Source organism: Pelodiscus sinensis, chromosome 4 (genome assembly GCF_052426305.1).
Source record: "Pelodiscus sinensis isolate ZL-2025 chromosome 4, ASM5242630v1, whole genome shotgun sequence".
Taxonomy (NCBI): Eukaryota; Metazoa; Chordata; order Testudines; family Trionychidae; genus Pelodiscus; species Pelodiscus sinensis.
In genome coordinates, this window is record NC_143055.1 from 15,688,722 (window position 1) to 15,706,726 (window position 18,005).

At 44.3% G+C, this 18,005-nt stretch overlaps 1 protein-coding gene and 1 long non-coding RNA gene across 7 annotated transcripts in view; one reads left to right on the top strand and one right to left on the bottom strand.

The window, feature by feature from the left end:
* Positions 1-464: 464 nt before the first annotated feature.
* LOC112545750 (uncharacterized) lies at positions 465-15,283 on the bottom strand. The gene is made up of 2 exons (XR_012904423.2): positions 13,111-15,283; positions 465-1,654 (listed from the first exon to the last, which is right to left on the bottom strand). It is a non-coding gene; the product is annotated as an uncharacterized LOC112545750 (long non-coding RNA).
* Positions 15,284-15,432: 149 nt separating this feature from the next.
* The window catches only part of UVSSA (UV stimulated scaffold protein A), a 91,232-nt gene continuing 88,659 nt past the window's right edge, over positions 15,433-18,005 (top strand). Inside the window, exons 1-3 of one of the 6 annotated variants that reach the window (XM_075930914.2) lie at positions 15,433-15,570; positions 16,646-16,740; positions 17,649-17,746. In XM_075930914.2, the coding sequence (XP_075787029.2) occupies positions 16,729-16,740; positions 17,649-17,746 (110 nt within the window). In that variant the 5' untranslated portion in view covers positions 15,433-15,570; positions 16,646-16,728. Of the gene's footprint in view, positions 15,571-15,641; positions 15,748-16,645; positions 16,741-17,639; positions 17,794-18,005 lie in introns of those variants that run through there. The other 5 variants (XM_075930913.2, XM_075930915.2, XM_075930917.2 and 2 more) reach the window with 5 other exon arrangements.

Sequence of the window (18,005 nt, forward strand, 5' to 3'; positions counted from 1 at the left end):
CCATTTAACTGATAAGATTTATTTTTGATCTCTGATTTAAGAGAATACAGCATAGATATGGACTGGTTGATTACATTGTTAACCTCTCACAGTTATACAGAGATATAAACACAAACAATATCTACCAATATGTCCCTAAAGGTTGAAGTTGGATCAATGAGCCTGCAATTTGCTTAACCCTTTCTGGCCATCTGTCACAATAACCTTTTCATAACTGTTGTTCAAGATGTGTTGCACGTGTCCATTCAAAGACTCTCCCTCCAACCCTCTGTTGGCATTAGCTGGCAAGAAGAAATGGGGGGAGAGGGAGCCTGCAGGTCAGTAGGATCCTTTATACCAATGTTATGAGCAAGCAACTCCAGAGAGGTACCAGAACCAACCTAACATACCAGTGAGGGGGAAATTTCCAGTGGCTGTGCTAAGGGTGAAAATACAACTACATTGCAATAGACATATGCAACAAATCTCAAAGACCAACTTTAATGGAGAGGCTAATTTTTCTTTTCCTATAGGAAACTTGTCTTCAAAACACACATTTTACTATTCATGGAAGCCTTTTTCTTTTCCAAACTTAAATCATTACCATTTGATCTTACATCTTCCTTCTCCAGGATCAAGGGAGCAATAACATTGGCCTAAGTGAAGAAGGAAATTCACTTCTCTTCCTAGATAATTGTTATCAGGTTTCTGAATAGTGAGGAAACTGAAGCATACACAATATTGTGATTCCTGGAGTATCTTGGATTCAGGATAAACAAACACACATAGCAGCAACAAAGTTAGTCATGGGCCTGGGATGAGGAAGACTAGTATCAAGTACAACATTTCATTTCAAAAGAATGTTAAAGATGATGATGGCTTTAATGACAAGTAGTGTCACAGAAAAATATATAATTTCTCCATAAGCCCAATGGGAATTCTGACCTCAGATGCTTGCCTCAATGTCCTGGCTTTCATCCGAGTGACTAATTCTCAGTAATCCCTCTATATCTCACCCTGTATTATCTGTTGGCAGAGATCTAGCTCCGGTTGTGTAATCTCTATTCCCACAACTGGTGAATGTGAAAAAGCAAAGGGGTGTTCAAAGAGATCTTCCTGATTTACTTCAAGGAGTAGGAACCATTAAGATACCACATTATTCACCTGTAATCACTGAGTCCTCAGAGTATTGTTCCTCTATGCATAACACAATTATTCTGTGCGTATGTCCATGTAGTGCACTGCTACCACAGAGTTTTCCCTGGCGATGCTCATAGGGATAGTCATGCCTTCACCCTGGTGACCTTCATGCTCCAAACTGAGGCTATAAAAGGTGGAGCCATCATACCCTTCTTCAGCTCCTCCTTATCATCCATTGCCAGTAGTCAAAGTATGTTGTGTTTGAGATCATTCCTCTTGTGAAAATGCCTTTATAGATAGTCATTAACTTTGTTGTAGTGAGGGGTACTAGTATTGGTCACTTGGACTCCTTTCTCTTTCTTGTCAAAGGTAGACTCTGGGCTCTTCCTGGTACTGGTTGAATCTATAACAAGGTTCCCTGATTTCAAATCCTGCTCCTAGTGTCACAACCAGGAGGGAGCCTCATTCTTGCTGTACAAGTGCTTGGTTGAGGGTCGCATCAGGGAAAAGTCTCTGATCTTCCAGGGCTTCAAGTCTAGAACAAACAAGGAAAGAGAAAAGCATTTCAGACGCATCCTTTAGAGGCAGTCCTCTCCCTTGCATCAGAACTGGGTTGAAGGAACTCCTCAACTATTCCTTCTGGGAGTTCTCCCCCAAGCTTACCTGTAGACAGAAGCGGAAATATCTCCCCTCACTGGGGAAATCCTCAAAGAAGCATAAGCTCAGAGGAGCATAAGTGCTCTTGGACTCCAAAGCATAAGAAGAGAATGGTTTTAACTTCCTCAATACAATACTCCTCAACACAGAGGTTAGCCACTCCAGTAAGCTGCACACTTAGGATTTTGCCAACTCCTGGCTTTTTCCTGGATGGAACAAAGATCTTTGGGGTTTCTTCCCACCTATTTGACTCTTAGACATAACAAATAAGATCTCCTGTCCCAGCATAATGGCTTTCCAAATGGATCATCAGCTGAATTGTCATGTGCTACTAGGGTATCATTATCCCACGGAAGCTTCCTGCATATTCAGCCACAGCACACTCAGTCTGTATGGTGTTTATGGAAAACAACAGTATTGTAAACCGTTGAAGAGCAGCAATATAATCTTCAGTCCTCACATTTGTTAGACATTGCACAATTATTATCAGGTGAGGGGAAAATGCAAATGCAGCGAAAATGGTCACTCAGTCCCTCTTCCAAAGAGACTCTTACATCTATTCCATGGAAGACATTTTGGGACTCACCTGGTTTAATGGATGTATACCATCACTTTAAGAAGAACAATCAATTATTTGCTTGTCATAATTGTTCTTTAAGATGAGTTGCATATGGCATTACATGACCCACCCTCCTTTCCCATTGCATTGGAGTCTATCACCTTAAGATTCTAGTACAAAGGAACTGAAGGCTAGATGGGTGGGTTTTGTGCTTTATACCCTTGTCTTGGAGCATCAGGTTAGAGGTGTGGCTAACCCTATGGGTACCACAAAGGAAAACTTTCCAAAACGGGTGCACAAGACATGCACGTCCCAAGTGTAACAGACACTTGCACACATCTAAAAGAACAAAAGTTACAAGAAATGAGTAACTTTTCTGGCCATGACAGTCAATATGTCTGACACAGTTTTCATAATAACTGGAAAAAAATATGATCAGCTCTGAGAAACATTATCCTGTTCTTGGTAAAGTGTCCTATTTATGTGCACTGGCCACCAAAAGGGAACTGGTACACCAAAGCTTACATGGCAGAATTGGGTTTAGTAGAGTGGTTGCTGTGTCTAGAAATGTTTTGCTTATCCTACGTCAATTTGGTAATCTGGTGACTGAAACATTTTGCATCTGGAAATGCTAAATAAAGTGCCCTTCAGCCTCCTAACGGAGGAAAGGGGAATTAATTTTCTAATGCCATTTTTCTTAACTGCTTAGGGCTATCCTCTAAGGGTGAATGTAGGTCACATTAATTGGAAAGGGAAATATGGGAATCTATTGAATGGAGAAAATACAACACCAATGACAATTCTTTGTAAAAGAAACAGTCTCTTACTAAAACAAAAAACAGGACTATGTAGCACTTTAAAGACTAACAAGATGGTTTATTAGGTGATGAGCTTTCGTGGGCCAGACCAACTTTCTCAGATAAAACAGTGGAAGAAAATTGTCACAACCATATATACCAAAGGATACAATTAAAAAAATGAACACATATGAAAAGGACAAATCAAATTTCATTTTTTAAATTATATCCTTTGGTATATATGGTTGTGACAATTTTCTTCCACTATTTGATCTGAGGAAGTGGGTCTGGCCCACGAAAGCTCATCACCTAATAAACCATCTTGTTAGTCTTTAAAGTGCTACATAGTCCTGTTTTTTGTTTCAGCTAGACCAGACTAACAAGACTACATTTCTATCACTAGTCTCACTAGACATGCCACTGGTTTTCCTAGAGCGCCATCTGCTGGTTAATAGCATGAAGCACAACTTACAGAATCCAATTTGAAACATTACATAGCAAAGGATTGCTGTGAAAAATATACTTAAGTATGTCACCTTAGTAAGATTCTGGGCATGCACTAGGTTTTATTCAGCCTTAGTCAATGAATCCTAAAGGTGCAGATTTATAGAAAATATATAGTATTAAAAGTGATATGTAAAAATGCAATGTGTCTTTCCTTGGAGAGTTATTTGTGCCTATAACTAATTATGAATACTTTTTCTGGAGGAAGGGAAGTTGAGGCTCTGCAGAGTATACATTATCCTTATAGAGTATACTGCCTTCCCTCTGATTTTATCTTCCTCAAACCCTTGTGAGGTAAGTAACTATCTGGACAAATAAATATATCTCTGGCCCCAGGGAATCAGACTTACCTAAGATGATGTAAGAATTGGTGGCATACCCAAGGAGAGAACCTTTTCTGTAACTTAAGGTGTGAGCAGGTTTTGTTTTGTGTTTTTTTTAATCATTCTCTAGATCATCCTTCAGTAACAACCATGAAGTTCCTATACTATCTGCATATATTTCCTTTCTCTTCTTTTCCACTAATCTGAAAGCTCTGCTGTTGTCTGTTGAGCATAGAAGGTTGTCCTTCCAAATATTCAAATTATAGCATCTCAGGGTGTTGAATATTTGGCATCTTGTCAGATGCTATTACACAGTCATTCCCAGTCAGACTTGTGCATGTTCCCAGAACACTCTTTCATCACAAAGGATATTCTGCTAGAAATCTCTTCTCAGATATTTGCTTTAAAATGTGTATATATAATCTTTTTACTGATGAAAGAAATTAGGTGCTGAAAAAGAGGTAGTTTGTCTTTTGATATCTTCATTTTTTTTTCTTCCAGAAAAGTTGATCCTACTCTTGGGAATAGAAAACCTTAGAAATATTTATCCTTTAGGCTCTATTACCTTGAGGTAGTCTTCTAGACCGTAGTCCCCAAGAACTTCTGAATGCCTAGATGCTTTATTATTGGTGTAAAGAACTGCATACTGGAAAATAGTATTGATGCTTTACTCCTTTGCAGAGGAAAAAGGTCATTTACTGCTTTTATCCAAAAATGAATTTTAAATTGATATTATGCTGGTTGCAGGAGGAGGATTGCTACTCTCAATTTGGAGGTAAAAGAACATGAGAGGAAAAGTAGCTAGGGACTAGGAATCAGAACACCTAAATTCCACTCCCTACTCTGCCACTTGCTCCTAGGATGACGCTCTGTAAGTCATTTAACCTCACTCTAGGCCTAAATGTAATATGGGCATAACACCTGCTTAAAGATGTTGAGGGTTAATTCCTGAAATATTGTGAAGTCTTATATATGAATAGTGGTGCATTATTCAGGAGAAATAATGGTATTATTTTTATCCTTTCACACTACTGTATATAGTATCCCTTTTAAACGTATCTTGAACATGCGCTAGCAAACAGTTACTATTAGTATTATTTTCTTTAACACCAGTATTCCTTTAAGAATTATTTTCAGAATTATTTCAGGAAGTGGGAACTTCAGAATTAGTTAAGTTTAGCAGATGTCTTCGACCTTTAACATGTATTCTCTTAATAATGAAGTTTGATGAGATGTCCCGCTTATGTCAGGAAAGGGATAGGTGTAATTTCATCTTGCCTTTGTTTGTGGAAGAATTTCTGTCTGTTATAACAAAAATCACAATTTCTTAAGAAGCTTGATCAGTCTGAAGAAGTGTCAAGAATTAATGATCTGAAGTCCCAGTTCTGTCTTTTCACAACTATGATGGATCACTATGGAAACAAAGATGATAGCAGAAGATCTAGTCCACCCATCCTTTAGTTGTAGTCTTTTCTCATCTCTCTCTGTGTACTCTTTTCCTGGGGCAGAGGATGATGTGAAAAGATTCTCCCTCTTCTTCTCAAAACTTGATGCCTTCAGTTAATAGTCTGCCACTAAGATGGGCTTCTGGTCTTTTGCTTTCTGTCGGTGTGACAAAAACCAGGGGAGAGAGTGTCGGGAAAGCCCCCTAATGTCTTCATCCCTGTGTTTCTTGACATCTGTTCTTGTCTTAGTAAGTACATCATCTTAAACCAGGAACTTGGCTTTCTGCTGTAGAGTATAAAACAGAGCTCCCTTGTCTTTCAGAGATACCTATAAAGTGGATAAGATATCTTATATTGGACCAGCTTGGTGAGAAAGACAAGACATCAGACTTAGAGTTCTTTTTCAGGCCTGGGGAAATGTACTCAGAATATCACACCTAAATACAAGGTGGAACAGATTGTGAACATAAGTTCTGTAGTTACACATTTCAAGGGATCATTCAAGGTGAAGTGACCCATTAACACCTCCTCCGTATTTGATCTGCCAGGGACAAGACTTCACTCTACATTTGGGTTGTATCCCCAGTGTCCAATTTCAGAACAGCAAATGACATTGTGTAAAAAGCTTTACTAAGTTGCCCATTCTCCTTCCACCCTCTTTTTCCCTACTGGCTGCATGTTTATTTTTAAAACTCTTTATTTTAACCTGAGGCACTAAAACAGTAAGGTTGGCTATCTTACAAGTTCTTGGGAAAAGAGTAAAAATCAATGTCTTTCAGGTATCTTAGGCATGCTCAGTAGCATAGCATCTAGATAGTTATGGCTCGGGAATTCATAGTCACATTAAATAGTAGTGTTTTGCTCTCCTAGAATAGGAAGGCTTAGTTACCAACTGTAAGTAATTAAGAAGTCTAATGTTAATCAGTGTTTTACAGCCTGATAATTGTTCATATTAATACATTTGTAGAACTCGCAGAAGCATATTTTTACAAAAAAAGCAAGTGTCCCCACATTTGTGTGAAAGTGGCTTTTATAGTTCTCTATGATTGCATTGAAGGTTCTTCATCAGCATTTGGACTGGATCTCTTGCTACTGCTCTCCCTCCCAAAAGTAGGAGATTCTCTCTCTTTCCTTTCTGCCATGCTCTGCAGTGGGCTACCTCTCCTTTTAGAAGTTTAGGACATTTTAAACCGCTTTGTTTCTGACTCACCCAAAAAGTGTGTCTTGCTTGAGATGCTGCAGCTAGAAAAAAGAAATTGTTAACATTAACTGCCTTTTGTCACATTTGCACGTAACTAACTTGTGTGTGCATGCATTGCCTCCACCAGAGACAGTATAGTCGTGTGTCTGTCTTATTTAGTTGCCTCTCTGGTTAGGCTTTTGTTGTCCTTTCTGGGAAAGGAGTGAGAACTTTCCCTTGTCTGTCTAGTTTAAGTGTATTGATGTTAGCTTTATGTTTTGGAAACAATCTATAATTATGATTTAAAACTATTTCCTACATTGTACTGTAATGTACATTACAGCGGTTACTATTCCAACCAGTTTACAGGTATTTACTTATTAATTTACAGTGTGAAGACCTAGATTCCTTCATCTTCACATTTGTAAAAGTATAAACCGCTGTGAGAGAGTGCATGATTCTCAGCCCATGCATTTCACAGAAATCAGAACAGGTTGCCAAATATATTGATGGGCTAATGAATATATTATTTTTCTGTTGGAGAACATCTGTTTAAATGTAGCACTTACTCCTTATGGGGTAGCTTTGAGCTTTCAAATAACTGTCATTCTTTTGCTAGAATCAAACCTATGGTTAAGTATCTATTCATCCCATCCCGAAGGTCAGTATTTAGTTTGCAACACAGCTGGCACAAGCTTAGTGACAACTTAATACCAGTATTTATCTTGTTTCAGAATAGGTCCAACTTGTATCTTTAACCTCTGAAACCAAGTTACTGCAACTCTAGATCATCTACAGGAAAGTTTTCCTGTGCTTTGCTCTATTTCCATTTTGGCAGGCAAGAAAGCCCTCCTTTTTAATTTCATATAATTAAGCTGGAATAAAGTGATTTTTAAAAAAAAAGTTCAACAGGATTTACCTCTGTCTAGCATGTTATAACATGCTTTTTTTAAGCTGAGAAAATTGCTTAGACAATGAGTCATCTAATCAAAGAGTGGAACTGTCTCCTACTTGAATTTTTGTCTTTATTGATCCTCTTATAAATGTTAATACCACATAAAAGTTTGAAATGATCCTTTCAAGATCTGTTGCAGTGCAGCTTCCTTCATCAAAGATGACTGTGCAGCAGCACAATCCTTGCCAGCTGACACATGTACGTGTTTTATAAGTGTCTAATAAACTAAATAACACAGACTGTGTATAGGTTCATGGAATCTATAGTGGGAAGTCTGGTATAACTTCATAAGGGCCTAGGCCAGACATGAACTCAGCTGTGAACCACAGATAATACCATTTTCTTTATTCAAATAAAGTTCCTTGTTCAGTGATAGAAGAAAATGTTCACTTTATATTTAAAATTTTGGTGAAGTCTATTACACAGAGCCATTACAAGCAGTGCAAACTGACAAGTTTTTCAACGCTTTTTTTTTTTTAATTGCTGTTAATCTTCAAGGCACAGGGCTACTTATTCTATCGATTTACAACCCTTTGTCATCAAGACTATCAACATGAGTTGTAGCATTAAACTTTTAGAATTTTGAAGTTTACACACAGTCTGATTGCACGGCTGACATTATATTGATCAGAGAATGCAAGTGAAGCTTTTCTGTGTGCATACCTCTCCTCTTTGTTTTGCTGCTTATCAGATATTCCAAGAGCTCAACTGAAGATCAATTGAAATGTAAATACACAGTAGCCCTGCTCCAAAAAGTATTCAAGGGAGCCATTTTGAGTGCATGTGGTCAGCTAAAATCAGGCAAGAGGAAAGGTGAGATCTTGCTCACCGCCATGTTCACCAAAATATATCATCGCTTTTATTACTTTCTCCAAGTAGTGTCAATTTAGTAAGCATGCACCATCTCTTTTCTTTTATCAACATTTGGCTTAGCTTTGTAAAATGTCATGTGGGAACCTAGGGGGAGAAATCTGTTAGGTAGAACTGGACTGTTAATCAGGTTCCATTTCTAAACAAACCACCATTATCTCACCACACTTATCTTTGTGAACAAGAGGAATAAGTCTAAAAGTCCATTTTTATATTGTTGCTATTTTGAGACTTAAACATACTGTTTCTTTTGAATGTAGTTACCAGTCCTAGTTACCACACCAAGACATCTTACCCTCATTTGCACCTTCTTCAAGCTCCCTCCTTCCTTCCTTTTTTCTTTAAAGTCGTTTTTTCTCTCTCCTCATCCTAAGATCCTCTGCACCTCCTCTCAACCTCTCTCTTACAAATGGCCCCACTATATTTTGCAGTTGTTGGCATGTACCCACAGTATAATCCTGTGCGCATAGGTGACTTGAGGTAGCACTCAGGAGGTGCATCCCACATACCCCTGCCAAAATTGTAATTGTGAAATAAGGTGCCCTTCGTGTCCCCTCCTGCCCCTCTGATGGCCCTCCCTCTACCCCTCCTCCTACAGGCAACAGAGACCCTGCCTGTGCTGAGAAAAGAGGCAGAAAATGGTAATATTGCAAAAGTAGAAGTGGGAAAGTTAAATTTAAATCATAACAATGCTGTCACAGCAAATGTGCTTATAACATATGCCTTAATCACAAGACAAAGGTGATTATGTCTGTGTGATGGGTTGGATCACGGAGGTCCCCTTGGGATTGTCACCAGGTATGCTGAAGCCACTGATGCCCACTTTCCTGTCCTCTGGGGTTCCCCACCACCCTGTCCTGCTAGGCCAAGGCCCAGAGTTGGGGTAACCACCCCCCAGCACAGCAATACAAACACTGAATCAGATCAGCTCTGGTAGGACTCAGCTATAAGGCCTTTGACAACACCCAGGAAACCAACCCCCCAAAAGGATCAAACCCTTAAATCTGTCTTACCCTGTGTAAAAGTTTTACACAGAGAAAGCTCATAAAGAGGTTTACCCTCTTTCTCAATGAAAGAGAGAGATGCACAGTGGTTGCTTTCCCCAGGTAACAATTACTTACACTTGGCTCGATAATAAACAAAAGTGTTTTTATTATGTATAAAAAGTAGGATTTAAGTGATTGCAAGTGAAAACAAATCAAAATAAGTTAAGCCAAAATAAATAAACCGCACCAGCAAATTACAATCCACTAAAAAACTTGTTACATGCAAATTCTTATCCTAAACAGTTGTTCTTATTTCATGCTAGAGTTGATCTTTTTCTGAGCTGGGCCCAGCAGTTTTGCCTTCACCCTTTCACTGCAGGTCTTTTTTTCCAGGTTTCATTTGTAGACTCTTAGAGAGGGGAGGCAATTTCTCAAGCTAGCTGAAGAGAACGACCTGATTGCTTTCCATTTCTTAAATAGACTTTCCCCCAGGGTGAGAACCCTGTGTTCAGTCTTCCCATCACCATGAAAAAGTACCAGCTTCAAGATGGATTCTAATACCAGTTGACATGGTCACATGTCTTTCCGGGGCCAAACTTAGTTTGGGCTTACAGGAAAAATAAAACCATTTACCGGTTGTTGGGTTGAATACTGAGCCATTAAGCTCTTAAAGAATCACTAAGGGTATGTCTATACTGCACAACTGCACTGCTACCCCGCATCTACACAAGCTGCTCATTATTTCAAAATATTTTTCGAAATAACACGTGCACTATTTCATCATTCCAGTAAACCTCGTTGCACGAGGGATAAGGGATGGCTCAAAATAGCATGTTATTTTGAAAAATTTAGCTATAACTACTAATTTAGCTATAACTACTCAAGAGAGAGAGAGATCTTGGAGTCATTGTGGACAGTTCTCTGAAAACATCCAGTCAATGTGCAGCAGAAGTCAAAAAAGCAAACAATGTTAGGAATCATTAAAAAAAGGGATAGAGAATAAGACTGAATATCTTTATTGTGTCCACATAAATCTATGGTATGCCCACATCTTGATACGGTGTAAAATGTGGTCGCATCTCAGAAAAGGTATATTGGCATTGGAAATGGTTCAGAAAAGGGCAACAAAAAATGATGAGCAGATCCCATATGAAGAGAGATTAAAAAGAACTGAAACTTTTCATCTTAGAAAAGAGGAGACTAAGGGAGGACATGATAGAGGTCTATAAAATCATGACTGGTATGGAAAAAGTGAATAAGGAAAAGTTATTTACTTATTCCCACAATATAAGAACTAGAGTTCACCAAATGAAATTAATGGGTATCAGGTTTCAAACAAACAAAAGGAAATTTTTCTTCACACAACACAGTCAACCTGTGGAACTCTTTGCCACAGGATACTGTGAAAACCAGGACTTTAACTGGGTTCAGAAAAGAGCTAGATAAATTCATGGAGGTTAGGTCCATCAATGGGTATGAGTCAGGTTACGTAGGAATGGTGTCCCTAGCCTCTGTTTGTCAGAGGCTGGAAATGGATGACAGGAGAGGGATAACTTGATGATTACCTGTTCTGTTTACTCCCTCTGGGACCTCTTGCATTAGCCACTGTGGGAAGACTGGGCGAGCTGGACTTTCGGTGTGACCCAGTATGGCCATTCTTAACAAGGTATGTCCCCAGGCTATCTGAACCCACAGCTCTGGTAAGTAATCTCTATTTTTCCAGGCAGGATCAGGAATTAACTCAATGGGACATAGCGGTGTTCCCTCTAAGATGCATGGCAGCACAGCTTCACAGGAGATTAATCCGCCTTGCCCAATCAGAGGCTCAGGGCTTCATGCACAGAGCTGACTGACTGGGCAAGGCTGATTAATAACCTGTGAAGCTGTGCTGCCAAGCAGCTTAGAGGGAACACAGGCACACAGCACCTCCATTTGATGATTGATTGGTATACACAAGAGTGCTTCCACTCAAAAATCCTTGTTCTGTTGACTACAAAGCACGCATTAAAACTAGCAGCACTCCAAATATAGTTACTCAAAAGTCTGAGGTGGTGTCAGGTGATTCAAGGAGCAGAATACTGGTGTGCAGCCTCCCTCCTACTCATCAGGAAGTTTGGTACCAGTTCCCTAGATAGTAAAAATCTCTTAAATGTTTCTCCCAAGCATCCCCAAAGCAGTCTCTAACTAAACTCTTTTGTATTCAATGCAAAACAAAGCACTTGTAATAATGTTTAAGTGGCTGGGAAACCCTAGCCACAGCATACAATCTTGTCATTTCTACCTATCAGCAAATCAGCTTCTAGTAAGAAATGTATAAACACAGGCACCCAGAATCAAAGTCAGCTATTCACATCCCTCCTTCTTCTCATGAATCTAATAATACACTGCAACTGTGTAGTTCTTTTTGTCTCCCTAAGCAAGGGCAGATTTTCCCAATACGTTGGTGTCCTCATTTCCACTTATGGGGACTAAGTGCTGAAGACAACTGTGAATTAGATCAAGTCCAGTTCTTTCACAACAGGGTGTGATGCGGTGGTCCAGCCCCACACTGGCCAAGGGGGGAGCCAGCTGGCCTGTGCAGGCCCCGTCCCCGCAGCAGTGCTAGGCATGCTCCAGCTGTGGGTCAAGTATAAAAGCCGGGGAGACAGCTCAGTTGGGGCTGGCCTCCGGGGAGGGAGGAACTCCTGCCCAACCTGCAGAGCAACAGCCGGACCAGCCACCGGAGCAAGAGCCACTAGACCAGCTGCTGGAGCAGGAGCTGCCGGGCCTGCCACCTCCACTACTACAGTCCCCGGGCCAAGTGCGCCCATGCCAACCACGGAGGGCAGCCTGTCCAGCCGTGGTGGACAACCCCGGTGCCGCTGCCCGAGACGTTGGGCTTGCCAATGTCATGGCCACTGCCAGCACTGTGCCTGCAGGTGGGGTCTCAGTCAGCCAGGGGGCTGGGGTAGGAAACAACCCAGGGCAGGGAACCCCCAGTGGGCTTGGCGCGTTTCGGGGAACTGAATGGTTAAGTAGCAGTTCTGCAGAAAAGGACCTGGGGATTACAGTGGATGAGAAGCTGGATATGAGTCAACAGTGTGCCCTTGTAGCCAAGAAGGCTAATGGCATATTAGGGTGCATTAGGAGGAGCATTGCCAGCAGATCTAGAGAAGTGATTATTCCCCTTTATTCAGCTCTGTGAGGCCACACCTGGAACAGTGTGTCCAGTTCTGGGCCCCCCACTATAGAAAAGACGTGGACACATTGGAGAGGGTCCAGCGGAGGGTGACTGTGATGGGGCAAGGCAGCTCTCTGCTGGGCCCTCCAGGGGCTGATGGACCCAGTGCAAGTCAGGACTTGAGCAATCCACCTCAATCCCGGCTTGCACCGAGTCTGGGATCTACCCCACTGCACCACTGTAGTTTAAATGTAGTAGGAGCTGGGCTGCCTGTGCACCTGGCTCTTACTACATTTAAACTGCAGAGCCGCAGAGGGGGTAGCTCCTGGACCTGGTGCAAGCTGGGACTGAAGAAGCCTTCCCTTATCAACTAATCACATAGTTAAAAAATTTTTTTTATTGACTATACGATTAGTGGATTATCTGCCTCTTAATATCCTTAGACTGGACATGCAGCAGGCCTACAGGCCACTTCTTTTCATTGCAGAGTCTGCGCAAGAAAAATCACCTTATAATGCAAAAGTGAGATGGAGTTGGGAAGGGTACAGAACTCACAGAATTTGTTTTTCTCATGCCTTGCTTCAACTCTTCTGCATTAGTTTCCTTGGCGGGGCGGGAGGACGCTTGCATCAGAGACAGACTAGTTTACACTGCTGTATGTCTAACACTCTGCAAAGGTTTAACATAAAAATTACTATGCTAGGTTGCCAGATTCAGTATTTAATTGTTGATAGAATGGTTGTCTTCTAAATTACATTAACGGTAAAGCTAGATGAATCACAGCAATGAACATCACAATTAGAAGATAATGTGCCAGATTGTAGGCAGCAGATTGTAAATTAATGCAGAGTGACTTCAAGATCTATTGAACTGAATGGAATATGGAACAGGAATAGCTGGTGCTGGAGTCCCATAGTATAGAAGAGTATCAGACAACAAAACAATTAATGATTTTCACTTCTGTAACTCCAAAGACCTTGACATTTTGTGCAAAAAACTCTTCCTGCCTGATCCCAGTTGAAATCTGAGTATGGCAGAATTTCCCCTTTGAAGGAATTTGGCCTCTGCAGAAATTTTCACAGGGCCCCAAATTGCAGCAAGGCCTATGAAATATTCTCTTGTAAGTACTTTGATACCCAGCCTGCTCTGATTAGGTTAGGTTGTCAGATGCCTAGTTTTCAATAAGGATGTTAGTTATCTGGTAACAATAGCTGTGTAACCACAAGAATTCTTATCATTTACACACTATTCAATAGCCCCTAGGGGCAAGGCAGCCAGCCAGCGTGCTTCAGTCCCACTCCCAAGGAGCCCCCTACCACTCTGCGCTGCTGTCTTTATCAGCAGCACGAAGTGACAGGTGGAAGCTGGTCTACAAGGGTGCCAGTTTGAAAAACAACTCACTGCAGAGACCAGCTGCCTGCTTTTACACTGGCTCCCTCAGCACTGGCTCCTGCCTACCCCCCTCGCTGCCTGTGTAGGAGGCAGCAAAGGGGGGCAGGCGGGTTCATGGGAGCTGATACTCACAAGGAGCTGGTTTGAAAGCCACTTGGCTCCCCATGCATATTGGCTCTCACTTGTCCCCCTTACTTTCTTCCACTATTTGATCTGAGGAAGTGGGTCTGGCCCACAAAAGCTCATCATCTAATAAACCATCTTGTTAGTCTTTAAAGTGCTACATTGTCCTGCATTTTGCTTCAACTACCCCAGACTAACACAGCTACATTTCTATCACTTGTCCCCCTTACCTACTGTTCTGTTGTGTTGCATGTGGATCTGCTGTTTGTGGAGAGTGTGCTTGAAGCCAGCTCCTTAGGGCCACTGGCTCCCACTCTTCCCCCCTGCATCCTCTTGCTGCCGTAGATACAGATACAAGGAGGGAGGGAACATGTGTAGTCGACAGGATTAACTGATAAGTATTTACTCAACTATACATTAAATCCTAACCTAGAGCCCCCATCCACAACTATTTCCTCCCATTTCTGGCCTCCACTCAAGCTGTCACCCAATCACTGGCCCCAATCCACTGAAAATGAGCAAGTGAGGGTGAGTGACCATGGAGGGGTGTGTGTGCGCGCAGTGAGTGGTGGGGTGTAGAGCCTGGGAAGGGGTGAGCCAAAGGTGTACCATTGGTGCCCTTAGAAAGTAGAGATGTTAGTGTGTAATTCAGTGGTCCCCAACCTTTGGGGGCTGCCTGGGGCGGAGGCCAGCACCGGTATGTGCCACGCACCTGGGGCAGAGGCCGCCCATTTGCCTCGCACCCGGGGCCGACACCGGCATGGGCTGTGACCCCGGGGCAGGGGTGGCCCATGCACTTGGGGGCGGGGCTGGCCCAGGTTGTGCCGTGGGGGCACATAAATGGCCCAGCGGGCGCTATGGTGGACACAGTGGGGGCCACAGGTGTAGTTGTTTACACAATTAAGTGATAAATCTGGATTTATTGGTTAATCCTAATAACGGCCCCTTGCTGCCTCTGGGATCAGAAGCAGCAAAGTGTGTGTGTGTGGGGGGGGGGGCAGGAAGCCAAATTTCAAGCTGCTCCCCCCCCCCCAACCGCTGCTGCCTTCCGCAGAGGCAGGAGTTGGGGAGCGGGGCTCACGTCTGGCCGCGGGAAACGCGCAGCTGCCGGGCCGCTCGAGGGTCCGAGTTACGCGTCGGTTTAACGTCCCTCATGTGGCGACGCGGCGTCTCCTGTCGCCTCTGAAGTCACTCACCTCCCCTCCCCCGCCCCGTGCGGTAGCATCGCTGGGTCCCCGGGCGGCTGTTTACACCCCATGCGCCTCTTGCCCCACGGGCGGTTGCACCCGCTGGCTCCAGGTAGCGCCGGGCGCTGTCTCTTTAAGCCCCCCCCCGCCCTCTTCGCGCCCATCTCGCGCGGAGACTCGGCGCACCCGAATGACGGTTATGGAACGTCACCCCGCAGAGGCAGCTGTTTGGCTTTGAGACAGGGAGGCCCGGCCCGGCGGCGAGGGCAGCCCCGTTTCCGGTCCGCACGACGGAGCGTCAGCAGGAGCGCCGGTGTGTGGCACGTCGCTGGCCGGGGCGACGGAGAGGGCGGGGCTATGGCGGGGGTCGTGCTGGGGCCTAGGGAAAGCTGACAGGGAGGGGCAATGGCCAGGAAGGGGTTAGGAGCGGCTGAGGGGGCCAGGCTATGGTTAGGAGAAGCTGAGGAGGCGGGGCCATGGCTAGGAGCGGGTTAGTGGAGGCTGCGGGGGGCTATGGCCAGGAGGGGCTAGGAGAGGCTGAGGGGGAGGGGCTATGGCCAGGAGGGGCTAGGAGAGGCTGAGGGGGAGGGGCTATGGGTAGGAGGGGGTTAAGAGAGGCTGAGGAGGCGGGGGGGGCTAGGAGAAGCGGAGGGGGGGGGGCTATGGGTAGGAGAGGCTGAGGGGATGGGGCCGGGGCGGGGCCATGGCGGCGGGGGGCGGTGGCTATGGATAGGAGAAGCTGAGGGGGCTGGGCTATGGCCAGGAGGGGGTTAGGAGAGGCTGAGGAGGCGGGGCCATGGTGGGGGGGGGGCTAGGAGAAGCTGGGGGGGGGGCTATGGGTAGGAGAGGCTGAGGGGGGCTATGGGTAGGAGAGGCTGAAGGGATGGGGCTATGGGTAGGAGGGGGTTAAGAGAGGCTGAGGAGGGGGGCTATGGGTAGGAGAGGCTGAGGGGATGGGGCCGGGGCGGGGCCATAGCGGCGGGGGGCGGTGCTATGGATAGGAGAAGCTGAGGGGGCTGGGCTATGGCCAGGAGGGGGTTAGGAGAGGCTGAGGAGGCGGGGCCATGGTGTGGGGGAGGGCTAGGAGAAGCTGAGGGGGAGGGGCTATGGGTAGGAGAGGCTGAGGGGATGGGGCTATGGGTAGGAGGGGGTTAAGAGAGGCTGAGGAGGGGGGCTATGGGTAGGAGAGGCTGAGGGGATGGGGCTATGGCCAGAAAAGCGGGGGGAGGGACATTAGGAGAAGCTAAGAGGGGAGTCCTGGAAGGGGGTTGAGGGAAGGGCTGTGGCTTGTTTTTAAACCCTCCGTTTTGCTAATGAGTCCATCCTCTTTTCTGGCCAGTTGGTTCCCAAATGAGTGTTATAAATCAGGGCTGATTTTTTTTTTTTAGATGTTGCCACTATATAAGCTGTTGGGACTCTGGAGAAGTGATGAGAGGGATACCCCTTAGCCCAAGCCTCCCCCCCCAACCCAATGGACTTGCAGGTGATGGTTAATTCAGGCCAGTTGTCCATGGGAGACCTGGCCAAAGGGTTTGCGGGGGTCCCAGGCCCGCCCAGTGGATGGTGAATATTCAGCACTGCAGGGCCCTGAAAGAACGGGGCCCAAGGCATTTGCCTTGCTTGCTTTGCCCTAGGGCCAGGCCTGGTCCAGTGCCTCTTCAGCGTTTGGTCTGTGGGCATGGCACTGCTCTAGCCCAGTTGAACCTGCAGTACTGTGGGCTGCTCTGGCCAGGCTGGACCCACATGGGCAAGAGGTTGCTCAGGCTTGGCCCACTGTGCTGCAGGCGGATAGGGAGCTGCTCCATGTCGGCCGAGCTGTAGTGCCTCTACCCCATGTCTGCTCCAACCCGGCCTTAACCTGTAACTGGTAAGCATCACGTGGTAAGGATGATGCTTAGCAGGTTAACCAGGACATCCTTACTTTGAAATTTACTGTAAACCCCCCTGCCTGCTCCAGGCCTCTTTTCCCCTTCCATCTTATGAATAGTGCTGTGCTCCCTCTGCCTCCAACTCCCATACATTGGCATTGATTGTGTAAGGAATGCTGTTGAGCTGATCCTGTCAACATGGGTAAAGTCTTATTCTTGCTTACTTTGGCTCTCTGAAAACACAACTTCCTGTTCATCTTTTGCCAAGGCATAAAATTATGACACCTGTAGCAGAGGTTCTTTGTGACTGGCTTTTGCCATGTACATGTGCTCCCAGACTCTATATTATTGTAAAATTGGTCAGATCAAGATGAAGATATAAGCACTAGTTCAGATAATAAACCAAAATACCAAGTATGGTGGCCTGGGAAACAAATATATAAAATACCTTGTCAAAATTGTAATGCCAGGCAAATAAATTGTAATCTTATTTATTGTATCTTTGTTTTATGAGTTTCTGTAGATGGACCAAAAGCTGTCTCAGTTGGTCGAGGACCTCACCACCTCAGGAGAGCCTCAACTGAGTCCAGAGAAAATGAAAGAGCTAAAGAAAATCTGCAAGTACGAAGCTTGGTTAAATTCTTTTGTTGAGGAACATACTGGCATAGGTAATAGTGTAAAATGATAAAATGCTAGGGGAGATCACAATGTCATGTTAGTTGGGCCTCTTCCAGAATCTCTTTTATTTTAAGCAACACTTTGGAATTGGTTGTTGCCTTGAAAGTTTAGGGAAACTAGTAGGCTAATGGGTGATGGTGGGTTTCCTCCAAAACTTATTAAAAGACTCTCATTGAGGTTTTGTTGGGATTTTTTATGTTTG